This window comes from Pogona vitticeps, chromosome ZW-PAR, assembly GCF_051106095.1.
Source record: "Pogona vitticeps strain Pit_001003342236 chromosome ZW-PAR, PviZW2.1, whole genome shotgun sequence".
NCBI lineage: Eukaryota > Metazoa > Chordata > Lepidosauria > Squamata > Agamidae > Pogona > Pogona vitticeps.
This window is the reverse complement of record NC_135800.1, coordinates 11637336-11663481: the sequence shown is the minus strand read 5'-3', so window position 1 is coordinate 11663481 and position 26146 is coordinate 11637336. Positions and strand designations below refer to the sequence as shown.

General features: G+C 48.9%; 1 protein-coding gene across 1 annotated transcript; it reads right to left on the bottom strand.

Annotated features, from left to right (window-relative positions):
- Positions 1 to 2716: 2716 nt before the first annotated feature.
- Positions 2717 to 24994, bottom strand: LOC144585181 (protein Niban 2-like). Its single transcript, XM_078382862.1, has 12 exons — positions 24881 to 24994; positions 23945 to 23975; positions 23522 to 23590; positions 23213 to 23380; positions 19095 to 19210; positions 18310 to 18414; positions 9903 to 10065; positions 8809 to 8996; positions 8373 to 8528; positions 7076 to 7192; positions 6468 to 6602; positions 2717 to 4728 (listed from the first exon to the last, which is right to left on the bottom strand). The coding sequence occupies exons 1-12, from the start codon at positions 24992 to 24994 to the stop codon at positions 3895 to 3897; spliced, it is 2196 nt and encodes a 731-aa protein (XP_078238988.1). The 3' UTR covers positions 2717 to 3894.
- Positions 24995 to 26146: the final 1152 nt, after the last annotated feature.

The window sequence follows — 26146 nt, the reverse complement described above, 5'->3', positions numbered from 1 at the left end:
CGGATTGCAGGGCACCCCCACACCAAGAGAGACCCTGCAGTGGGTTGGGCATCATCAGCTCCCTCCCGATGAAGGCCTCCTGGTCGGCTTGGAGCTGAAGACTGGGGAGACTCCAGACGGACAAGAACAGCCCGGGAGGTGTCGGGATGGCCAGTGGGGTGAGAAAGACAGGCTTGGGAGGCAGGGATTCCACCCCCTTCACACGCAGATGTGGGAACCTGTGGAAGGCCTCTCTCTGTGTGTGTACAGGGTGGTAGTAAATCCCATCCTTGTAAAGTGTGCGCTTTTATCAGCAGCTGTCCCCCAACCAGGTGCCTTCCAGATGTTTTTGGGCTCCCACGCCCATCTGCCCCGGACAGCAGGATCAATGGCCGTGAATGCCGGGAGCCGAAGATCCACTGGAAGGGACTCAGCTGGGAGGTTTGGGGCGATGGGGGGGGAGGCTGGAGTCGCTGGAACAGAAGGCCTGTAGAAGGTCAGCTCTTTCAATGTCACCTCAACGTCATCTAATCCTGGCTTGTCCAGGGGAAGATACTGGCGAAGACGGGGCATCCTATGGCCGTCCAGGTTGGAAAAGAGGGACGTATAATCCTGTGGAAGTCTACTCCTAAGAACCTAAGAAGAGCTCTGCTGGATCAAGCCAAGGGCCCATCGGGTCCAGCTTCCTGGAGCTCACCGTGGCCCCACCAGGTGCCTCTCAGAGCACAGGAGTCTACAAGAGACCTCTCTCCTGATCCCCCTCTTCCCCTCCATCTGGCCTTTGGAGGTCCCTTCCTTCGAAGCCTGGAGACGATACATCCCCATCATGGCTTGTCACCTGTGATGGACATCTCCTCCAGGAATCTGTCCCATCCCCTCCTGAAGGCCTCTAGATGCCAGATGCCTTTAAAATCCTACGGCATCAACAAGGGAGAAAGACAGCTTTGGGGGGGGGGGTTGAGGAGATACGTGGCAAGAGATAGACTAATTCTGGACCCTCCCTGGAAATCTTTTGACCTCGACTTGTTTCCTGAGATTGTACAAAAGTGACGAGGGACTGCAGTGACATTAAATAAAGCTGGATTTTATTCATAATATATAAGCCCTTTTGTCTTAAACATTTGGTATAAGATTTGCAATAAACCATTTGGGAAGAAAAGAGAGAGGAAAGGCAGGCTTGGCTTCCCAAGATGAAGGCACTTTGAGAAAGAGAGCAGCAGAAAGCTGCCTAGGAGGCACCCAATTCCGAGAGAAATTCTCAAAAATATTTCAGAGGCTGGCGGAACTGGCCGTCTGGTGAGTCCAGCAGAAACGGTTTGACAAGGTGTCCGCCTCGGATCACGGCCGGTATTTCTTTGCGAGGCTTTCCTCCGACTGGCCGCCGGGACGGCTCAACCCAATTTGCAGCCGGCCTTTCGGCTGCTCGGTTTCCCATGTGGAAAAATGCTTTTACCCAATTAAAAGCTGGAGCAACCCTACCAGGCGGCCTCACATTTACAAATCTGGTGCCGTTCCCAGTGCTCGAGGGACTCTCCCGAGCCTTGGTTTGGCTCAAGATCCAGGTGGAGATGCAGGAGCCCAAACCCATTGCCTCCCAGCAGAAGAGGAAGACACACCCACCAGGCAGGGCAAACCAAACAGAAGCCAGCCCTCTCCGCCCTCCTGGTGCCAGAGAACAGGGGCCGGATAATCTCATGGGGGGGCACTCCCGAGGCTCCCTAGCACGTGTGAACCAAGGCCCTTTTGGCTGGGAAACCTGGAAGAGAAATTTCTCCAACCTATAGGAAAAAATGTGGAATAAAAAAAGGCTGAAGCGACTCAATCTAAAAACCTTCTCATGTGTTCTCCGGGTCTCTCCCTATTTCACAGAAAAAGATTGGAAGGAAAAGGCTGGGTTTCCCTCCTCAACGCCACCTCAGCAGCCAAACAGCCTTTCACCCTTGGCGGCAGCAGCCGGACCTTCTCTCACCTCTACCTGCAAACAGCAAACAGCAGGTCCCCTCTTGTTTCCGGCATGGGGGTCTTCCAACCGCGCAAGGCTGGGAGATGGCGCCGAGACATTTCAGCTCAAAATCCTCTCCAAAATAGCATGTTCTCAAACCACTGCTCTCAAGCCCTGGACTTCTGAATCTTTGGTGGTGGAAGTCCAAGAGACTCCTGAAGGACCAAACATCCAGGAACCACCGTCAGCCAGGGGTTTCTAAAGGTTCAGAAAGGCCGGGGAAGATTCCTGTTTCCCGCTTCCCTCTGCCCAGATAAACCACTCCTGCCCCACAGTCAGCACAGGAAAAAGCAACCCAATGTGCTCCATCTTCTGTGTTCAATACCAAACAATCACACAGATCCCTCTTACACCATCCAGGAGCTGCGTGGAAGAAGGACTCCAAGGTGAGGACCTTCAGAGAGAGAAAAGTAGAAACCTACATGGGATGAATTTTCATGGAAAAGCCACAGGGAAGAACACCCGGGAATCACAGGCAGCTAAATCTACAAGGGGATCTGGTGGCCTCTTATTTCCGGGACACTCACACCCTGCAAATCAGCTGCAGCCCTTCCAGTCCTCTTAAGACACCCCCCCCAAAAAAAAAACAGTCAAAGGAGAAAACACGTCTAGTAGCTTTGCCTTCATCCTGGTGCATTCATAGCTCCCTGCTTGAAACCACATGCATCTTTTCTGCCCTCCCTTTGCCTCAATGTTTAAGCCAAGATGGCTAGATCTCTCCGTAGAAGCTCCTAGAACTCCAGCCTTTTGGAAAGGGCAGGAAAAGAATGCTTTTCCGTCATGTTTCCCGAAGCATCAACTTGGGAATTTCAGATCAAGTCACCTCCCTGTTGGCCCCGGGAAGGGCAGGCCGAGACCAAGGAGAAAAGAGAGTCACCCACCCAGGTGCTTCCCAACCTTGGGTCCCTGGAGGTTCTTGGACTACAACTCCCAGAAATCCTGGCCAGCACAGTTTATTTATTTATTTATTTATTTATTGGACTTATATACTGCCCCATAGCGCTACAAGCACTATCCGGGCGGTTTACAATTTTAGTTATACAGGCTACACATTGCCCCCCCAGCAAGCTGGGTACTCATTTTACCGACCTCGGAAGGATGGAAGGCTGAGTCAACCTTGAGCCGGCTACCTGGGATTTGAACCCCAGGTCGTGAGCACAGTTTTTTAGCTGCAGTACAGCGTTTTAACCACTGCGCCACAAGGCGCAGTTAGTAGTGGAGGCTTCTGGGAGTTGTAGTCCAAGAAAGTCTGGGGACCAAAGGCTGAGAACCAATGACCTACCTGTAATAGTTAACATTGGGGCAGGAGAAAAGGAGCCATGGCATAGGGGGAAAGGGGGGGGGTAAAAACCAGGCAGGCTCAGTCAGGCGGAGAGAGAAGAAAGGAGTCAGCCGCAGGTGTGGATTCAAGCCACAACTAGGTTAGGAGACAAGGCCAGCTTGGCATAAAGACTGAAAAGGGTTGGCCACACAGACAGGGGAAGGCCCGTGTCTCTGGGTATCCAAGGTTAAATATCTTTTCAGTCGAAAGGGGTGGGAAGGGAATCCCAGACGCAGAGACACAAGTGACCCAACCGATGCTGCCATGGAAGGCAGAGAGAATGAAGCAAGGTGCCAAGAAGGGGAGCAGGGAAGCAACCTAGTCGGGTGCTAGGGAAGCTTGGAAGGGTCATCCGGCTCCCGAGACCCCGCCGGATGAAGACCCTCGCAGCAGGAAATATTATTTCTAGGCTTCTGCCTCCCCACCTCCAAGAGAGAAAGCTACGGCCCTCCCGGTGATGGCCACGCTCCTGGGCCAGCTGAGGCACTCCTCTGCATCTCGCCTGGCCTCCACCACCCCATATTCCATAGGGTCCCCTCTTCCAGTCTGCCCTTCGGGCAAAGGGGCGGTCTTCTTGAGAAGGGGGTCTGGCCTAGAACTGAGTCTGTGCCCCCTTGTGGTCGTCCATGGCCCGGTGGCTGTCCTCCGAGGGTGCTTCGTTTCTGGCTTCGCAGACTGCCGTTGCCGCCGTCACCTCTCCTGTCTCCTTGTCGTCGGGCAGGGGGTGGTCCATGGGGACTCCCCCCTCAGCTGCCGAGGAAGGAGGTGGGAGAGGAGACACAGCTGTGCCCTCGGGCACTTCCTCCTCTTTTTCATGGCGCTTGGGAGACTTTTCCGGGAGGTGCCCGTCAGCCCTCGGAGCAGCTTCTCCCTTTTCCTCTTCCTCTTTCTCCTCCTCCGCTCGCTCCCGGATGGCCTGGTTCTCTTGGACCACAGTGCCGTTGCTGAGGGGCTCCTCCGTCTTCTCGGCAGCAGGAACCGGCGCCTCCACCTGGAACTCCTTCACCAACATTGTACGAAGCTCCTTCAGGCTCTCAGGCGAGCCTGGGGTCGGAGGAGCCGGGGAAAGACCCGTAGCGTCCACCTCCATCGCCTCCTCCAGGGAAGCGACGTCGTAAGGCGGGGCTCCTTCGTCCACCTGGATGACCGACATCACTTGCTTGGCCCGGCGCTGCTTCTCCTCTGAGGGGTCAGCCTCTGCCGGGCAGCCAAACTCCTCCTCCCAGTCGATGGGCGTCCCCTCCCCAAGCAGGTGGAGGTTCGGATCGCTGTTGTGCATCACGATGCTGCCCCGGTAGAGGTTGTGCTTCCGCTGAACGGCGGCTTCTTTGACAGCTGAAAGGGACGAGAACGGGAGATTCACTGAGGACGGGGACCTGGCCTGCAACGGAACTAGCCGCCCTAAAGTTAACTTTCCAGACCATCCCTAAGCTCCTTCTTCATCTGGGAAGCAACCCAACAGAGGATCAGGTGGGGTGCGGGGGGGGGAGGCGAACACACTCTCAGTCCCCACAGGCTTTGGGGAGGCTCCCAACTGACAAGTAGCACGAAATTGCTTTCAACAGCATCATGGCCACTGGACTTCTTGCTTATTCGGCTCAAACCTTTCACTTCTTCAGTCTGAGGAGACTTAGCAGGGTACCCCGGATAGATCTTCCAAATGAGTTTCACTTCCCCCTGGTCTGAATAGGCTGGTTAGCTAGACCAAGGACTGGGGTGTGTGAGTGAAAATCCCACCTCTCCCATCCTTCTCCACCCATTGCCATGGGTCATTAACAGTCCTTAACATGGACCTTTCTGGTGGGTGTGGTCCTGATCTTTCTGGGGATGGGATGAAAGGGCAGCCTGATGAATGGGAGACAGATTGTCTCTAAGGCCTCCTCCAGAAAGATCAGAACTACACCCACAAGAAAGGCCACCGGTTCACTGTCAGCCAAAGAAGAAGCAAGTGGCCCAGCGGCCATATGGCAACTTCCAGAGAACCTTACCAGGATGCCTGAAATTATTCACAATAAAGACTTACTTTTTTAAAAAAATGTAAAAGCATTTTAGAAGCATTTAAAGCAGGAGATTTGTGGCATGCCCTTATTATTTATAAGTGGCAAAGAAACTATTATTCTCAAAGGCTTTTGCAGCTGGGATCCGATGGTGGTTGTGGGTTTTTCGAGCTGTCTGGCTGTGTTCTGCAGGTTTTTCTTCCCAACGTCTTGCCAGATCACGGACAGAGTTCTAGCTCCTGTCCTCTGAAGACGCCGGCCACAGGGACAGGCAAAACGTTAGGAAGAAAAACCTCCAGAACACGGCCAAAGAGTCTGAAAAACCCACAACAACTAAAGCACAGGCACGGGAATCCATGGGGCTGCGTTATTGGTGGAATCCTCCATTTTCTCACATACTTTGAAAGCCCTACTTGGGTTGCCATCAAAACGGATGCAATCTTTGGGCACTTAATGATATAAAGGGGGGATTTCACTACTAACGGCAATACAGTGGTGCCCCGCATAGCGACGTTAATCCGTTCTGGATTAATCATTGCTATACAAAAACACCGCTAAACAGATCAAAAAACCCCATAGGAACGCATTAAACTTTGTTTAATGCATTCCTATGGGGCCCCAAACTCACCGTTCAACGAAGTTCCTCCATAGTGCCGCCATTTTCGCACCCTCGGTAAGCGAGGGAAGGGCACGAAAATGGTTGCGGCGGCCATTTTGGGCATCTGGCAGCCATTTTGGAACCACCGATCAGCTGTTTAAAAAAACATCGCAATGTGAAGATCGGTAAGCGTTTCATCGCATGCGATGTTTTGCCATTGAAAACATCACAATGCGATCACATTAGCGATCTGAAAAAACAGATCGCTATGCGGATTCGTCGTTAAACGGTGCGCTCGTTAAGCGAGGCACCACTGTATATATATTTAATCACTCCCTTTGCCTTCAGTTTCTAGGCTGAAAATGCTGTTCATGATGCAGCCCAGTTGGCACTCCCAATAGAAATAGCTTAACCCTTGGGTCCTTCCTTCCTTCTATCCATCATCAGCTCCTTCCTTCTTTTCTTTCTTTCCATCATCAGCTCCTTCCTTCCTTTCCTTCTATCCATCATCAACTCCTTCCTTCCTTCCTTCCTTCCTTCCTTCCTTCCTTCCTTCCTTCCTTCCTTCTATCCATCATCAACTCCTTCCTTCCTTACCCCTTTGCAGGTGGGCGCCAACTTCTTCAGCAAGAAAGGGATTGTGATCTGTAGGAGGGCTTCCCTAAAGAACTTCTTCCGCACCGTGCTGCTGTCGTAGTCATGTTTCTAAGAGAAGAAGGGAAGAGTGAATGCTATTACATCGCATCACTGGGGAGAGATTTCAGAGGCAAAAAAAGATGGACACCAAAGAACACAGGGCTGAACCACCAGGGCTTTTGGCTCCTTTTAGCTAACTGTTGTTGCCCAAAAACATCTGGGGACCCAAGGATGGGAATCACTGCTTTAGAGGCAACGCTTGGTTTGCTCGCCTTTTGATGCAAATGGGTTAAATCTTTGTGTCTTTCCAAGCTCCCTTTGGGACCTCGGTTCAAACGCCACCTGGGTTGTTCTTAGAGAGGCAAGTGGGGCCCTTTAGCGACACCTGGGACCTGCCCTTGGAGGAGAGCAGAACCTCCCATGACGGACCCATGGCTTGCAACGCACGGTGCTTCTGCATCTTTGAAATCTATCATCGCTCACAGGAAAAAAAACAACTGAGCGCGACTGGCAGGGAGGGAGTGGACAGCAAGCCACCTTACCTCGAGCACGCGCTCCAGGATGCGCTGGATGGCTTTACACAGGTCGTCTTTGCTCAACGACTTCCCCAGCTCCTGATGGAGGAGCGTCTCAAAGGTGTAGACTGTATCGTCCATTTGCTGCAACGACACCTGTTATTAAAAAATTAGAAAAAAGGGGGGGAAACCAAAAACAGTCCTGTCAGAGAAGATCTGCTAGGAAAGATGGCGGTCAAGTGCCTACTGACCCACCATAGTTGGGAAGAGTGGCGAGAGATGCCCAAGGGAGCATGTTTAGAGGTGGAAGTTCAGAGCATGGAAACGGGGGGGGGGGACTTCCAGATACTGTTAGACTGGGACATGACGCTGGGGATGATGGACATGGGATTCCAGCAGAGAGAGGATCGCACCTTCCCCAGTCTTGATCAAAGAAGGGTCAAGGGAAAACTGGAACGTGATGGACTACAGATCTCCTGCTCCACAGTCAGCCAGGCTGTGGCTAGCTCAGGATGCTGGGGAGATCTAACCCATCACCACTGGAGGAGGTAGGACTGGAGATGGCCGGGTTGAAGGGCACCCACTCTGCCCGCTTTTCCCTAGCGATGGCAGAGCAGCACAGGGAGGGAAGAGAGCTTGTCCTGACCAGGGTGTGCGTGGAGGAGAAAGGGTGAAGCTACACCCAACACGGTATGGCCAAGGGTTGGGGAAAGGGGGAGTGGCTGCAGGTGGGCGGGGACAGAGGGGAAAGGGTTCCTGGATCGCCACCATCCCCAAAGTTGAATCAGCAAGACAGAAAACATTTTGCCAACAGCCTTTCAGCCAGTAGGGGGCGCTGGCAACCCATGCCTTGCCTGAGCCAACCGAACTCAAGAAGGCAAAAGCATCCTCAAGCCCGATAATAAAGGCCTTATTATGGGATGGGTGCCTTTAGTTCACCTTTCCTGAAAGCAAGCAAGCAAATAAGAAGACATCTAGGACGGCTGCCGGGGTGTGGTTTCAGTTGGCTGACAACTGGCCTCTGATCGAGACTGGAGTTGGTGGGTCGTGGCCCCCCAAAAGGCGCCAGGATGGTGGTCAAAACGTTTCTGGCTTCCGTGTGGGGAGAGAGAAGATCTGGAGCAGGCCAAGAGGAGCTAGTTTGACAAGGACCGAATGGGGCCGTAGCGATGCTGAGGAAGGGATGGAGAGTGGCCAGCGGAGGGGGGGTCCTCCAGATGCTGGCCTGGCCTAGAAACATCTGGAGGGCCACGCTTCCCTCCCTGAGACCCGCTTTTGGCAGCCGGCCCAGGAAGGGCCTTCTTCGGGGCAGGGCCTTCCTTACCTGCCTCATCAGGATCTGGGCCCTCTGCTTGAACACTGACGCGCTGGACACGTCAAACCTCTGCTGAAGGCCTTCCAGCTTCAACTGGTCCATCTTCTCGTAGCAGGACTGCATCTTGACTGGGTGGAAGGCCAGCTGGGAAAGCTTCTCCATATACTTTTGAGGGAGAATGGAGAAGAGAGAAAGGGAGACGACAACACAGGTAAGCGGCCTGACATCGAGGCCTTCGCAAGACCAAGGGCGCTGCAACAGAAAGTGGCAGCACAGCCTGCTCCCTTCCAGAGCTCCCACTGGCCCCCTCTGCCTTTCTTCCCGAGAGAGCCACCTTCTTTGGCCGGACCGGTTTGGGGCCCTGTATGGAGTCCGGTCCAAATGAGCTCTCCCCCGCCCCCCCATCCTCCCGTCCCGAAGGTCCCAGGCAGTCCGTCCTCCGAACCTCTCCGAGCTTCTCCGTCCCGCCTTCATTGACAATGTTCAGGTTCATGTCCGTGACCTCCTTGAAGAAGACCTCCCGCACTTCAGCAAAGCCCTGGCTGGTGGGGATCATCAGAGCCTCCAGGATGGACGCGATGTACGGCTGGACGTGGTTCCGGACGCAGATCTCGGCTTTGGAAAAGACCGAGGCTGGGAAAGGATGTGTTGAAAGAAAAGAAAGGAACCTTAGAACTAAGGGTGAGCGGGCTTGTTTGTTTCCTCCTCACAAGGGAGGGAGGGAAGGGCAAGGAGTCTAAACATGCTTCTCCTCGCGGGAAAGGTCGCTTTTCTCCTGCCTGCCTCCAGTCTGGCCCATTTGTGAATGCTTGCACACCCCCCCCCGGAAAACAGCTCCCTAATTGGGATGCTTGCTCCTTAAGATCCCTGGAAGCAAAAGGGTCTGAAGCCTCAGGTGGGTCGCTGGCCTCTTTCTCAAGCGCCCACCCGTTCTCCAGTGCTTGCCCTCCACGAAGGCCGTGCTTGGCAAGAGGAGTCTCGGCCCCTCGGTCTGAAGACCCCTTTGAACAAATTCTGAAGACCTCGAGAAGGAAGAAGCCCCTGTTCCGCTCTTGGCTTGACCGTGAGGGATATCTGAGAGTGTTACGGCATTTCTCCACACTCTCCCTCTAATGCCTTCTCCTCCTCCTCCAAGGTCTGGCTCCGGGTGAGGATGAGCCATATGAGGATTCACCACCTCTTGTCCTTTGCCTCGGGCAGCAAAATCTCTTGGGCTCACCCTGCTACTCAGCCACGGGGGAAACTAAGGCGGGCCAAGGGTGGGCAAATGGACCCGCACTGGTATCTCCTGGACCGTGGCTTCCCTAATTCCTCACCTCTGACCAGGCTGGCAAGGAGAGGTGGACATTTGAAACCCTCCCACTCCCCCCACCCCTCAAAAAATACATCTGGAGAACCACAGTTGCCCACTCCCTAGATAGGCTCTGGGTCCAATCCAGCCGGATTCTTCTCCTTTTCCAATTACAGAACTGGGGGATTCTGCACAGGAGAAGACAGGGCTCCAGAATGGCCCGCTGGGAGTGGCGCTCGGCCACCTACCTCGGATTTTGCTGGTCAGGTGCTCCTTGGATTGGATGATCTGGTCCATATCGGTGCGGATGGTGCTTTGCAAACTGGGCGTCTGAAGTTCGCATTCGACCACCACCGCCTCGTAGTGGGCTTTCGTCTGGTCATAAACCATCCTGTACACAGCATCGGAGACCTGGAAAAAGGAGGAACCGTTTTGGGAGAGAGGCAGGAGACAGACATAGACACCCACCCCCATGGGGTAGGGTTCGTCGTCATCATCATTTTAGAAATGGTAAAGCCAGAAGGGACCCCTACGGATCATCCAGCCCAGCCGCTGTCAAAGAGGCCCGCAGACAGAGCCCTCAACCACTGAGCGATCCAACAGTTCTCGTGGTTAAGAATTTAATATTTTATTATCACTCCTCTAGGAGGAAAAAGCATCCACAATCAAGAGACTCCAAACACCAGTTGTCTGGACTACAACACCCAGAAGTCACAGCCATGCTGGGTTGAGGATACTGGAAACTGTAGTCTGAAGAGTAGGCTTTCCAAACTTTACAGCTTACACATGTGGCTGTGTTTAATCACATTTGCTATGATCTAGAAAGGGGCGTCATGTGCCCCTCCTGATGTTGGGCGTCCATGTCCCCCAGCCCTGGCCAGACTAGCCGAAGGATGGGAGTTGTAGTCCAGCCAGGTCCAGAAGGTTACATGTTCCCCTTTTCCTGTTCTAAGGTCGATCCCTCTTCTGATTTGTGCTTAGCCTCTTTTCCCTCAAGCTGTTAAAATTTCACACTTGAATTTCGGAGGACTGAATTCCAAAGCTGGAAATGACATAAAAGTTGTTTAGCTACAATTCTCATATTCCTCTAGATCCCCACCCCACACCCCCACTGGTGAGAGATACCTGTGTACCAAAAGGCATCATATCATTTCACGGCAACAATATTTGAGAAGGTTAAGAAGCTTGTTGAGTCCAATATTTGCTTTTAAAAGAAGGTTCTGCTTAGCTGTTTTTAAAAGGGCTCACATAGAAATACTTATTTTGCTTTTTCAAATAATAAAAATAATAAAGACACAGAGAGATTTTCCTTTCCCACCCAAAGGTTGACATTTGGAGCCAAAATTATCTTCCGGTGAGCTAAAAACGTACGCACTAAACATTGCCTGGAGAAGGAGGAGTGGGAGCGCCTGAACAAATGTCCCTTTTTTCGGGGAGGGGGAGGGGGAAAAAAAGAGGGAGATGATATGCCTGGGAATAACAGAGGATTTTAAAAGATGAGAAGAAACAACTGTTTTTTTTTTAATTCCATGTAAACTTCAGGTTGGAAAGAGAAGGAAGACATGGCTCAGAAGGGGACCAGCAAGTTAAAATTCCAAAATATCTCCCACCGGCCCAAAGAGCTGCGGACACTTGCGGTTCAAGCATTCAGAAACCCCTTTGTTGGGGCGGAGCCTGGACCAGCAAGAAACAGCAGGGTGCTGGAGCTCTCCGGTAACCGGCTGTTGCCGTCGGATCATCTTCTCTCAGAGATTTCTGAGAGATCGTGGGGGGGTCAGGAGAGACCCTCCTGCAGTCAATGAGGGGCTGAGAGACCCGGAGAGGGAGCGGCTGGCATCCTGCTTCCCTCGGGGGATTCTCTCTCTCGGACAGAGATTCGACTGGGCGCCATCTTTTTATGGCATTTGTAGCTGAGAGGCTCCGCGGGAGGATTTGGAGATTCCAGCCTTGAACATCCAAAATCTCCTTTGTGAAAGTGAGTAATGATAAGAACCTAACCTAACACCCAGAAGAGAACTCAGTGGAAGATTTAATAGACTTGGGAGCAATTAACGTAAAACACCCACCTTCTTTTTTGTTCTTTTTAAACTTCAGCACACTTCCCTAATGCTGTATTTACTGTGAAGGAGATCAAAGCAGCTAACAGCGAGAGGAGGGGGGATTATACCCCCTCCATATGTGTGTGGGAAGCAACAAATTGCCCGCCAATTAACCGTCCTGTCGTAAGGAGTTGGAATAATAAATAAAGTGAAGAATGTCTTAAGGAGCCAGCAGGATTAAAAATAAAGGCGGGAGGTAATGGTGGGAGTTGAAGAAAGCTTTATAGGCTATTAATGCAGCTGAGGGAAACCTCCATGTTCCGGTATAACTTGCTTTGACTTATAATTAGAAAAAGAGACTGTTAGAAGCTGATACTTTGCCGCAGTAAATCAAAGGGAAGGCAATCAACAACCCTGAAGAGGAGGGTGTCTTTGTTCCCTCTTATGTTAAACAAGCTGACTGCCTGACTGCGTCTGAAGGGATATTAATGGACAGACTTTTAGACTTATAACAGAGCATTCTCTCTAGTTCTTCTTCCTTTATGGGAATACAAACATCGGTTGACATCTACAGGAATCCTTTGTGGATTACAATTTCAAGGTCCCAAATTTAGTTTTTGGCATCTGCCGGCTAATTTGGGATGAAGATGGGCTTTAATTCCTCCTTCTTGGCTCACTCTCCCCCCCTTTGTGGAGGAAACTAATCTCTGGCAACCTATAAAGGTGGGGGTGGATCGACAAAGGAACAATAAAGAAGAGTCATAGAACAACCCAGGACACTGAGGACATCTAGTGACAAGTTTGGGAATAGATGTTAAAATCCTCATTCTCTGTTGGTGTGTCAAAATAGACTTGGTCAATTTGTAAACAGTTTGGTACCTATGTATGTGGGTTGCTGAGAAAGAGGGAACTATAAACTATAAATTGTAATTTTTTGGGGGGGAGGAAAGTACTAAATCAGAATAACAGGAAAGTAGCTAAATTTCAAAATTTCAAAATGAACACCAGGAGCACTTCAGCTAAAGAATCACCTACGCAAAGTTCAAATCTACAAAAATTACTAGCGCAAGATTCGGTGAGAAATGCGCTTCAAGATATCCAGACAAGTATCGTTAAACAGTTATCGGAACAAATGCAGGAGTTTAGAAATGAAACCAAAGCTAGTGCAGAAAGCACTAACAAGAAAATCGACATGCTCTGCGAAACTCTCCAAAAAACACAACACAAATTCACAAAAATGGAACAAGATATACAAGAGCTGAAAGCTGAAAAAGATGAGATGCAAGCACGACTTGCAACTCTAGAGGTGGAAAAAGCCTCCTATTTCCTACGAATTCAGAATGTGGCTCAACTCGAGGGAGAAACAGAAGAAGACTTATTGACATTAATAGCCGAAGAATTATTGGAACAAACAGGGATAGAACAACAGGAATTTACACAAGCTGTGGAGAGAATCTTTAGAGTCAGCAATGCCTACACCAGACGTAACAATCTACCAAAAGAGGTCCACATAAAATTCCTAAGAAGATCAGTGAAAGAGAAACTTATTAAGGTGACCAAGGAAAAAGAGTTAACAATAAAAGGAGTAAAAATTAATATACTCAAATAGGTACCCTGGACGGTGAGAAAGAAGAGACAAGAATACACATTTTTGACCAAGATATTACTGGACAGGAAGATACCATTCCAATGGAGAATCCCAGAAGGGTTGCTTCTGACTTTTCAATCTAAGAGATTCAATATCAATAGCAAAATGAAAGCCAGAAACTTTATGAGAGAAATGAGACAGGAACTAAAACTGTCAGAAAAAGATCTAGAATTTTCAAGTGGAGAATCAGAAGGGGAAGAAGAAGAAGAGGGGGAACAAGAAACAAGAGGGGCTGCAAGCCAAAGGGAATCATCTCCGAGAAGGAAAACCAAAGGAAAGAAACAGAAAGGAATAAAAGGTAGTAATAAAGAACAAGATGTCTAAACAAACTAAGTTTCTCTCGGTGAATGTTAAAGGACTTAATTCACCCCAAAAAAGAAGGAAAATATTTACTAAACTGTTCAAAGCAAAGGCAGATATTATTTTTATTCAGGAGACCCACATTGTAGAAAAAGATAAAAAACTGTTAGAAAATTTAAAATTAGGCAAAGTCTTCACAGCATCAAATAAACAGAAGAAAAATGGAGTTGCATTGTACATTAAAAAACAATTTGAGCCAGAATTAGTGTTTGCCGCCGAGGATGGAAGACTATTAATGGTAGAAATCTCTAAGGAAGGAGAAAAAATTCTCTTGGTAAATATATATGCACCAAATGAAGCTCAAGGCAATTTCTACTCTCAACTGAAAAACCAACTAGTACAAAGACCAGAACAAAAAATATGTATCATGGGAGATTTCAACGCAATAATCGACAAAGAAAAAGACACATCCAAAGAAACTCAACACGGGAGGAAAAAATCAAGGAATATGATACCTAAGGTGTTTCTTGAGATGGCTGAGGAACTAAATCTAATTGATCTATGGAGATTAAGAAACCCGAATAGAAGAGATTACACATTCTACTCTAATAGACATAAATCATGGTCAAGAATAGATAATTGCTGGATATCAGCAGAAGTTACATACCAAGCAGAGGACATTGAAATTCTACCAAATATATATGCAGACCACAACCCAATACTGATGACCTTAGGTCAGAGAATAAGACATAGTTTGTGGAGACTTAATACCCAACTACTGAGAGAAGAAACCTTTATAAAAAAAATTAAAAATGAAATGAACATCTTTTTTCAAATGAACAAACCTCAGGATACAGGGATGACAACAATATGGGATACAGCCAAAGCATATTTCCGAGGATATGCAATAGAATTCAATACTAGAAGAAAAAGGGAAAAAAATAAACAATACCAAACTTTAATAACATCTCTAAAAAATGAGGAAGCAAAGCTTAAGAAGGCACCTACAAAGAAGGAACTACTTAATAAAATAAATATCCTACAGCACAAAATTAACTTATTAGAACAGGAAGAGATGGAGAAGAAAATCAAATTTACAAGGCAAATTTTTTTTGAAAACGCAAATAAACCGGGAAGATGGCTAGCATACAGAATAAAAAGAGAAAGAGAGAAGACGATGATAACAACATTGCTTAACAAACAAGGGAAAGAAATATACAAAGAAAAAGAAATCGAAGAGGAGATCTGTGGATTCTTCAAGGAACTATATAAGAAAAGAGAAGGAGAAGAACAGAGGATTGCAAATTATTGGAATAATTCTCCAGAATGGAAATTGAATCCCCAACAGTTGGCAAAAATGAATGAACCAATCACAACAGAAGAGATTAGCGAAGCATGGAAGAAACAAAAAAACGGTAAATCGCCTGGCCCGGATGGACTGCCAGCAGAATACTACAAGACATTTGAAGAAACCTTAATCCCACACTTTAAGAAATTAATTGAAGATATACAGACTAAAGGGGAAATTCCAGACTCCTGGAAAGAAGCACATATCTCCCTAATACATAAAGAAGGCACGGATAAAAGATTAGTCAAGAATTATAGGCCAATTTCCCTATTAAATGTCGACTACAAGATCTTCACAACTATTCTAGCTACAAGATTAAAGGGGATACTCGAAACGATAATACATAAAGATCAAACAGGCTTTTTATCTAAAAGGAAACTATCCTCAAATATAAGGACTATAATAGATATATTGGAATATTATGAACTACACCCAGGAAAACAGATGATGCTAATCTTCCTGGATGCGGAAAAAGCCTTTGATAATGTCAACTGGGAATTTATGTTCTCACTACTGGAGAGAATGGATATACAAGGACCATACCTGAAAATGATTAAGGCGTTATACACTAAACAAACAGCCAAGATAAAAGTGAATGGTAATTTAACTGGAAATATACAGATTGAACAAGGAACAAGGCAAGGCTGTCCATTATCTCCCCTATTATTTATTTTAATATTGGAAATACTCAACAGGCAGATTAGAAATAATGAAGCCATTAAAGGACTTAAAATTGAGGGAGAAGAATTTAAGCTACAAGCATAAGCGGACGATCTAGTGTTAATATTAGAGAATCCTATGGAAAATCTTGAAGTACTGATGGAAGTTATTGGAGAGTTTGGAAAAGTGGCAGGTCTCAAAATAAACTATCAAAAAACAAAATTTATGACAAAAAACATAAAACAAGAAGATGTGGAGAAATTAACACAGTGTTCTAAATTTGAGGCGGTAAAAAAAATTAAATATCTAGGGGTGATCATCACTAGAAAACCAAGCAATTTAATGAAGGAAAACTACTTGGCAATACAGAAAGAAATTCAGAAAAAACTGGAGGAATGGAACAAATTACAAATCTCATTTATGGGAAGAGTTTCAACAATAAAAATGATGATCCTACCTAAACTTCTATTTTTATTCTCAAACCTCCCAATAATATTGAACTTTAAGTATTTCAAGGACCTGGACAGAATAACAGCAAATTTTCTTTGGAAATATAAGAAACCAAGAATAAAACTTAAATTACTGCAAGACTTGAAAGAAAGAGGGGGAGTGGGTGTGCCGAACTGGTTGCTATATTATAAGGCATGTGCAATGACTTGGATTAAGGAATGGATAACTCTAGAAAATCAAAGGTTGTTGAAATTAGAAGGACACGGCTTAAAGATGGGATGGCATGCATATGTATGGTATGGGAAACTCAAAGAACACTCTCAGTTTGAAGAGCATATCATCAGGAAGGCTTTAGGGATGATATGGCAGAAATTTCAAGCACAAACTTACGAAAAAATCCCAATGTGGGTAGCACCAATAGAAGCATTTTCATTTAAAACCTTGAACCAGAAAGGAAGGTTAACCACATATGAAAATCTGCTAACAAATGAATTGGAGATAAGGAACAAACAAGAGCTCGAAAAAATGGGTATAGCGGTGGACTGGTGGTCAATGGCAAAATTAGAATCAAGATATAAAAAAGACAGGGCTGTGGGTTTTTTTAAGGGCAAAGTTCAGGTGGACAGACTGTGGTTATATACAGATGAAGCAATAATTAAGAAAATGTATACCTATTTATTAGAATATGAATTAGAAGATGAAAGGGTGAAAGAAACAATGATAAAATGGGCAAAAAATTTTGGGTACAATGTAGATCTTGATAATTGGACAATGATGTGGAAAGAAAGCAATAAGATTTTGAAACCAGCAAATTTAAGAGAAAATGTACTCAAAATGTTTTACCGATGGCACTATACACCCATAAGATTAGCAAAAATGTCAGAGGGTAACAGTAACATATGTTGGAAATGTAGGAAAAAGGTTGGAACTTATTACCATATGTGGTGGACATGTGAAAAGGTCAAAATCTATTGGACACAGGTATGGGACTTAGCAAAAGAAATTATACAGCAGAGATTAGAGCTGAAACCTGAAATGGCATTATTGAATGTCATTTCAGGTATAAATGATAATAAACTGAAGCATTGTCTTATGTATATATTCACAGCAGCTAGATTACTCTGGGCCCAGAAATGGAAAACAGAAGAGGTTCCGACGATGGAAGAGCTGTTAAAGAAACTATGGGACATGGCTGAGTTGGACACTCTATCAGAAGCACTGCGGGAACAGCCAAGAGACTATGTAAAACAAAGCTGGGGACTAATATATCTCTGGGCCCAGAAGAAGACTAAAGTTTAGGGTGAAATTTAGGATACATGTAGAAACTTATTAGTATATGCTATAAACAGAGGTAGGGAGAACAGAGGACTAATGAGGCTGGAATCTCTGACTCCAAGGGGGGGGAACTTTAGATAGAGAGGTAATTTAGGTTTTTTGTTTTTTTTTTCTTTGCCATATGATTTTCTTTTTCTTCTTTTTTCTCATTTCTTTTCGTCTCTTCGTTTTGGTTTTCTTTTTCTTTTTTTGGTATCTTGTGGCTTTTTGTATGTTAAAAAACTTAATAAAATTTATTAAAAAAAAAAAAGAAACCCCTTTGTTGAGGAAAGATGAAAATCCAGGATGAGAACCAAGGACCCAAAATGCTTGACTTGGCAGGTGTGTCCAGCTTTCTCTCAAACCTATCCTTAGCCAACGTACCTGAGTCGTGAAGAGTGACAACTAGCCACAGGATGAGAAGAAAACCGCACAGCGCTCAAGGTGCCATGGGGAGACCTGCACCCCTAGTCCCTCCCCCTGCGTCTAATATTTCAGACAGCAGAGCAGAGGATTCGAATCAACAACCACCTTCAGGAATATGTGCGGCAGAGGGCTGCACGCCTTCAATGGGCCCATGGGCCAAATCCTTGCCCTCAGCAGGTGCGCTGGGACAGACGAGGTCCAGAAATGGCCCTGAATTGCAAGCAAACAAAAATGAGCAGAACTCGCAGTGACTGAAAGTCCACCTCTGGATTTTACAGGGGATGGACTGCAAAAATAAAAATAAAAGCCAGGTCCTGGGGACCCACGGCCATGTTTATTTTTCAGTTTGGAAAGCTCCCACTGACTCGAAAGTCTAAATAGGCAGGCCTTGCTTTGTCTTGTGGCAGGGCGTTCCACAGGCTCATCAGAGAAAAGGAAAGGACGCTGTGGTGCACAGCGTTAGCCCTCACCTGAATCCACACCCGGTGCCTCTCCTGGGCTTTGCCCTTCAGCCGCGGCCCGATCATGTTCTTCAGCTCTGGAAGGAGCTCCTCCATCACCAGGTTGGTCAAGACCTGGAGGGCCAAAGAGCAACAACTGCCCGTCATTTGGGGAGACGGGTTTCTGTCGCCTTTCTTGGCACCGCAGAGTTCAAGGCGGTGCACAGCGCTCTCCTCTTCCCTGCTCGGGCCTCATCACGCCAGCCCTATAAAGTAGGTTAGGCAGAGCCGCTGCAGTTGGGGAGCGATGGGAAAGGTCGTCCAAAGGGAGACCGGGGGGAGAAGGCTGGGAGCAAGGGCTCCGTTCAGACAGGAATGGGCATCCCGCCTTTGGCAGGGCGGGTGGATGGCGAGGGGCCCAACCGAATGGGTTTCCAGTAGGGAAGAACCCCCACCCCCTCCATGGGATTGGTCCCATGGCCAAAACGTCCTCCCCGTGGCGAGTCTTCCCTGCCCCCAAGCCCCAAGCAAAAGGAGACCCCGAGGGGACTTCCGGAGAGGTGGGTCTGCCCAGATCTGCCACGGGCCTCTCTGGGATTCGCGTCAATTTGCCCCGAAGGCTTGCACCTTGAGACGAGGGTGACCCGGCCGTTGGAGTTGAGCCACAAACACGCAGGTGGATCCATTCCATGTCCTCGCACCACCAAAGATGTCTTCCATTTGGGGACAACACACCCCTCGCCGGACCCTCTCTCGGTTCCCCTCCCTGCTCTCCCTGTCGTGGGACAGGCCGGCTTGGGCTCCCCGAGACTCACCTGGGCTTCATTGCCACACAGCATGTCCCGCGTCCCGTACTGCTCTTTCGACTGGCGGTACATGCGGACAGCATCTGTGAAGGCCGGGGCTTCCACCTTGGAGTCCTCGGGGATTCCTGGAAAGGGCAGAGGAGAAGACCCCGCTCACATCCCTTCTTTTGGCAACCTGGGGCAGGAAGAAGGGGTCATCGCCCCCCAAGGACCCCTAGGGCCCCTCTCTGCGCCTCGGCTCCGTGGCACGTGCTGGGTTGCCTCGGGCCCAGCGGATAGCCAAGAGGGTCGGTTTGTCTGCAGGAAGGGGAACCAGAGGGCAGAGTGGGGGGCCTCTGGTCCCGCCGTCAATGCAGGCACATAACGCCCGAGACCGATGGAACTCAGAAAGTAGGGCAGATGTGCAGGAAAGAGTTTTAAATGATCTAGGCCAGAGTCCAGCCACTGGCTCTAGAGATCCGGGTTAGAAGCGCCAAAGGAAGATTTCTGTTGGGAGGCTGACTGTCGGCGGAAGACAGGGCTCTAAAAAAGGAAATTGCCAATTTTTGGGCAGAGCTGGGGTGGCTAAAAATAAAGTGACGGCACGAGAACTGCCAAAGAGCACAGGGCTTCCGGAACATAACAAAAAGCAGGGAAGGAAAAAGGTTCTGTAGGGCCGCCCCAGAGAGCTTCACAGCCAACGGAGACTTGGGGAATCGCTCTGGTCAAGAGGACTAGAAGCTTGAAGGGGGCCGGACTGGGGATGCCTGGCCCTGCTTCCCTTCCGCTTCTCTCCCCATAAGAATCCGAGGAGGCCCTTCAGAGCAAGAGGGCGTTGAGCCAAGAGAGGGGCAGATTCAAGGAACAAAGGCCTAAGGCGGTGGCAGCAGATCGACAGCAGGAATGCAAGCCACTCCGCCTGGGGAAGGGAAGGAGGAAAAAATCAAAGAGCAGAAGGTGACCTTTCCCTGTGCAAACCCCGAACGGGCAGGGAGAGAAACAGGGGGTGAGAAAGCCACTGGGGAGGCAGGCTCAAGGCATTTCTCTGAAAGGGAGGGCCCGCTGGTTTTAATGCTAGACCCGGGGAGGGGAGGCTGCAGCGGGACTGGCGACAGGAAAGCCCCCCCCTCCGGAGAAAACCAGGGGTTTGTTGCTGCTTAAGAGCGTGGCAGTGGCAACCTCTGGCTCGCATCCAGGGAAAGGAAGGTTGTGAGCCGGAGCCTCAGAGGTAAATATGCCAGATTCTGACAGGTCGATCCGGAGACGTACGACGTCACAGCCCTCCTTGGGCAACCACCAGCGCCCGCCCAGGAAAGTGGGCGGCATTCCTTTCCTCCCTCTCCCCTTGTCCCTCCAACCTCTAAGCCTTGGGGGGGGGGACGAGTGGGGCCTGGGTGAAAGCCGGAGGAAGGAACTCGGCTGGTTTCCTCCCCTTCGACCGTGGGGTCTGGACGGCTCCAAAAGCCAGCCAGATGGTTTCGCCTGCTCACAGCTGATGGGCCCAGCCGACGCCGGGCAGGCACAGAACGCCACCGGAGAAAACGTTCCACCACTGCCCCGTTCGGTCACCCCAAAGAGCTTGGGCAAATTCCTTCAAGAAACATTACAATAAGAAACCTACAACCCGCAAACCCTGCCTGCTGGCAGTCTAGCTTCTGTGGGTGAAGAGCCCAGAGCTTCAAAACGCCAGGGGAGAAAATCCACTCTGAACGTGATGCAGACCCTCTTTGGAGGAAGCCTTCCAGTCGCTGGGTTGGCCCCCCGGGTGCCTCCGGCGCTTCGTTCTTGGCTTCCCCTTCCCGTCCTCCTGCTATCCGGTGCCTGCTCTTGCTGTCCTTTGCGTTCTTCTGGCGCCCAACTGCCAGGCCCTCCCTTTTCAGGGGCTCTGGCTGGCTGCCCCCTCCCAAAACGCTTCTACCCACCTCGAGAGAAGGGTCCTGGTCCTTCCGCTGGCTTCTCATCCCTGGGCAAATCAGGCCATGTTGGGTGCACTCAGGACAGGAGGGCCGTCAATGACACCAGGAAAGAAACTCAGCGAGCGTTCAAAAGGAGGATGAAAGGCCATCAAAAAGAGACGGGTGGCATTTTTAATTTGGGACGCGGAGGCTGCCCAAGGCAGGAGAGCAGGCGAATCCTTTGGAAAAGGGCGGCGTAGAGACATTTTATGAGGAACACCTACAGCCCAAGGAGACCAGCTCTGACCTCTCCACTGCCCGCCCTGGGCAGCCAGTTATGCAACCAGGTAGAAGATGGTGGCATCCAGCCATCTTGAGCCAAGGTGTAAATCATCCACCATCCCAATGGCATGAAACAGAAACACACACACACACACCTTCAGCAACCTAACTCTCAAAGGCTACCGCTTCAAAAAAAAGAAAACAGGGCAGGGATCGTGAAAAGGGCAGTGAGGAGTTGCCCCGCCAAAGGTGGCCAGCCGGGCAGTTTGCCCATAAAGAGGGTCCGGGGACTCCAGAGCTGAGCTGCTGCCACACTCCCACCCACCCAGTGAGTTCCACGGGCCCCCCACACACACACACCGGAAACGGATCAGGGCCCTTGCCAAGCGGTGGCATCAAGGCAGGACCGAGAGAGGAAACACCAGAGGAAGAACCGCTGGATGGCTGGACTAGATGACCCTTAGGGGTCCCTTCCAGCTCTGGAGTGGATGACGATGGTGACAATGGAGGAAAGGAAAGAATCACCTTCTGCCAACAAGGTGTGGCTCAGGGAAGGGCAAAATCCTCTGCCCGCCCAGGGGTGTTTCTGACCTTGCCAATGCCTGGAGACACACATCCAGGTGCCCCCCCTCCCGGTGGGGCCAGGTGGGGAGGCAGCGGGACCGGCTGCTGCTCTGAATGGGAGAAAAAGGCCCTTGCCCGGTTGCTAGGAGCGGCCTGGAGTGCTCCGCAGGTATCCTGGGGAGCTCACCTGTAAGGGGACCCCAGGTGAAGCACACCTGCAACCCGGAGGGAGGGAAGGCAGAGAGAGGCAGAGGATCACTCCCCATTTGTTTTGGTGGCCTTGAAAAAGGAGGACGGGGGGGCGGACAGGCCTCTCCCAGGAAGGGCTGAAAGCGCATCCGGTTAAAAAGTAACTTCTCGCCCAGGCTGTCCTTCGAGGAGGGCTTCGGGACGGCCCCGAATGGATCGCTCAATGAATTCAGAGCCACGGTGGTAAGACTTGGCCCACCTGGGTGGTAACCTTGGAGACGCCCGCTCCCTCCTTGCTCTTTTCCCCATCGCTTTCTGCCCAAGGTTTGGAGCACATATTCCAGAGAAACTGGGACTTGGATCTCGGCCATGGAAAAACACCGCCTGGCTTCACCTGCTTCTCTGTGCCCCACGGCGGGACTGAATCCTCATCTTGTGACAGAAGAAAGAATTTAAGAATTTTAGGAAGGAAGGAAGGAAGGAAGGAAGGAAGGAAGGAAGGAAGGAAGGAAGGAAGGAAGGAAGGAAGGAAGGAAGGAAGGAAGGAAGGAAGGAAGGAAGGAAGGAAGGAAGGAAGGAAGGAAGGGGAGGGGAGGGGGAAGCACAACTCAGAACCAATGCCAAGCAAAGCTGTTGAGCCAGTTCTGAAGCCCCCTATGTGTTGCTGCAGCGGAACAGTTCAAGTGCGAGAAAGCGATCGGATCTGGACCCACAGAGAGCACCCTTGAAACAGACTTGCAGTAGGATCTTGCAGATCCTCAATCTGGTCTCAGTACCCATTGGGTATCCGCATGTAGCCCTCAGCTTTCCGAGTGGCTTCAAAATCACCTCCCCTCTTTTTCCAACCCAGTCTACCTTGTAAGGGCGTTGTGCCCATTTGGAGGGGATGAATACTGTTTGGAACAGAGAATAGGTAACAAAGGATCTGGGACATGAAGCAGGCCTGGCCTCCTGGATGGCAGAAACACAGAGCTGGGGTCCGACAGCAAAGCACAGAATCCTGAGAATTCTAGGCTTTACTGCCATTTAAAGAAGGATCCCAAGTCCCTAGTCCTTATGACGGAAAAACAATGTTTAAAGGGAAACTCCAGAATGAAAGTGTACTGGAAGGTGGTGGTCACAGCCTAGTAGAAAGTTACCCCGGAGCAGAAGGCGAAAGTGGAAAGGAAACAATCCTTCATGAGAGAGAAAGAGAGAGAGAGAGAGAGAGAGGCTCACCATTGTTGCAGTGGCGCACACAGTCCTGGAAAACCGTGCGCCACTTCTCCTGCTCCTTGCCGGTCATCACGCAGAAGTAGTAGTGGCGCGCGTAGGGGTGCCAAAGGATGAGGGGGAACTGCGTGGGGCATTTCAAGACGGAGGCACTGCCCGATTTGGGGGCTGGACCTAAGCAGACAAAAGAAAGAGGTTTTCAATAATCATTTGATTTTAAAACGTCTCTCCCACCGGACAGGGTTTCCCGGATCCTGCAAGCTGTCCAGACGCATTAAAAGAAAAAGGAAAAAGCAAAACCCGTCTCCTACTCACCATCATATAAAATGTCAAACCAGGAAGACCGATTCCACTCGGGAAACAACGCTCTTGTTATCCGGTTCTCTAAAAGGGAAAGCTCTTAAAAATGAGAGAACTGAGACACGGAGGCTTTATATTGAGGTTTGTTTATTGCAAGTTAAAAACGCTGCTGCAGGAGCGGGGAGAAAGCTAATCACCTACTTAGGTGATAATGGGTTTCTCCAAAGAACAAAGGAACTGGTACAATCTCTTATAGCCTGTCCCTTCAGGGCGATTGGGGTGGGCTCACAATCTCCTTAAAAGGTCATTAAGTTAGTTAGCAATAATTCATTGGATTAGTGAAAACACATTTTAAACATGCGCAGAACAATTAAACAGATCACTTTCCCTAAATCGTCTTTTGTCTTTTGTTAACCTCTGCATTCCATTCTTATCTACTGTAAGCATGTTGCTTCTCAAGAACCTTGAGCTGCGAAGAAAGAAAGGGGGAGGGGGTCGGGCCTGCTTTTACGAGGCTGGATAATCTCTCTTCTGAATAAGTCTTTCTAACGGCCTGTTGCAAGTGAGAACAATAGCCTGCTTTTATGAGGCTTCTGCCTAAATGAATAAGGCAAACATTTTTACTACTATCAATCCCCCATTTCCTTTTTCTACTTTCTTTGACTTATTCACAATTATAGTTCTTCCTCTTCTTGAGCTGGGATAATTTTGTAACTTATCTCTGATTCTCTTATGACCATAAACCTAGCAAAGCTACACATAGGAAGAACAAGGCTTGCTTCCAGTTATTGAAAATTCCCCTTAACCAACCTGAGGTGTCCAACATACCAGTCCAGGTCTGGATAGGGACATGTGCTACTTTTCTCATACGCCCGGTAATTTCTGTAATTGCTTCCTGTGTATCTCCAATTTCTAGGCAGCAGTTGGTTGCTGAACCCAGTCTATTCCACCACATTTAATTCTAGTCCAGTCTCCATTACTAATTGCCGCACACACATCGAAAATCAAGGAAATAGGGTAGTCCCCTTTTCGCTCAACTTGCGTTATCAATTTACCGTTAACACGGAGTTCAATCCAAATTCTCTCGGGGTTTTTTCTAGGGTCATAACAAGTTTGAGTCCCCGAGGAGTCCTGACAAATTTTGTACTCTACCTTGTCAAATGTGCAAGAGGCAATATTACCAACACAATTGAAAATGGACTTATAGGTTAAGGTCTGTTGTTCCCTGCTTCCCTGTCTTGTCGTTATTACACAGGGGCAGGTGGATCCTGTAGCTTGTAGCACAAGGCTCAAGAAGAGCCCTAACACTATCATTGGTTTGCCACTAAACATATGCCCAATATTCTTCCAAGATACAAGAGGGGTTGTCTTTACCTTCGCCTGTAGTGGGAGTTCCATTCCTCGTCCGCACTGGGTGCTGACCAGGGGCTTTCGTTCCTGCACTTCTAACACGTCTCGTGGTGCACCGAAGATGCGTAACGGAGCCATCCCTTGGGAATTGGTCTCTGGTGTCGCCGAGCTATCGGATCGAATTCTCCACGGATAGCTTGCAGTTGGCGTTTTTACAGCCCACAAGCTTTCGGTCCACAACCCTTCAGGATATCCCACCTTCAGCACATACCACCTCAAAGCCGGGTTCTCATCAAATTTGGTTATTCTGGCACTCCAATGGTGAGGGCAAAAATGGCAATGCAATAAACAGTAAGGCTCAAAAGGGTCCAATCTTATCAGGGGGTCCTTTAAGTTCCGGATATCACCTGATACTCCGAATAAACTGCCGGGAGGTGAAAGTATGAGAGCAGAAAGACCACTCTCTTCGGGGAATGATCTAATCGGAGTCTGACTCCGATCCAGGGCTGATGTTGCTATCTCTGATTTTAATGAGGGGGCACCGCTTACAATCTCGGTTATGCCAGAACTCTAAACTTGACGCCAACTCAGTGCTAGTATACAAGGTTCCACAGCCCTTACCTCGTACCTCTTTGCGTACCACCAACTAGTTACCGTAAGCCAACCCTTCGTATTCAGTGTCCCAATAGGAAGTAGTTTGTATTTGTACCTTCCACACTTCCACCTCCCCCTTTGGTGTTCGGCTAATTGAGCAGGAAAACCAGGGACAAACTCTACCTGTTATATAGGGAGTTATAGACATTACTCTAACAGCAATCACCCAAATAGTGGTAACCTGGGCAGGACAATGGAATCCGACAATCCTCATCAAGCTCTTCTTCTTCAGAGTAACTATCAGTGTCAGTACTTTCACAAAGTTCTTGATCTTTCGTAATGGGGCAAACCTTGCAGTACTGATTGTGCCACCACCGAGAATCCCACAAATCTCGTCTTCTAACACTACTTGATCACCAATTGAATAGCCTTTAAAGAAATAGAGTCCCCACCGACTTCTGTCTACTTTTAAATTCACCTTCCAAGTTTGGACCAGATTATTAACTTTTCTTACCTCTATATACACATATATACACACTAAAGAAAGGACAATATTCATGCGCTAACCGACTAATGGACATTACGTATGTCGTTTAAAAATAGTCTTTAGTCCGTCCTTGGACACAGGCACGACTTTCCACCGTCCCTCAGGGTTGACTGCGTGTTTCGCTCGAGTATGGTGAGTCGAGCCAGCTT

What these genes read in the sequence shown, in the direction of transcription:
- LOC144585181 (XM_078382862.1), bottom strand. Translation starts at nt 24,994, where the DNA reads ATGGCTCCGTTACGCATCTTCGGTGCACCACGAGACGTGTTAGAAGTG. An exon ending in AACTCCCACTACAGGCGAAG is followed by an intron (nt 23,976 to 24,880) that starts GTAAAGACAACC and finishes CTTTCTTCGCAG; the next exon opens with CTCAAGGTTCTTGAGAAGCA. An exon ending in GTTTGACATTTTATATGATG is followed by an intron (nt 23,381 to 23,521) that starts GTGAGTAGGAGA and finishes TTGTCTGCTTAG; the next exon opens with GTCCAGCCCCCAAATCGGGC.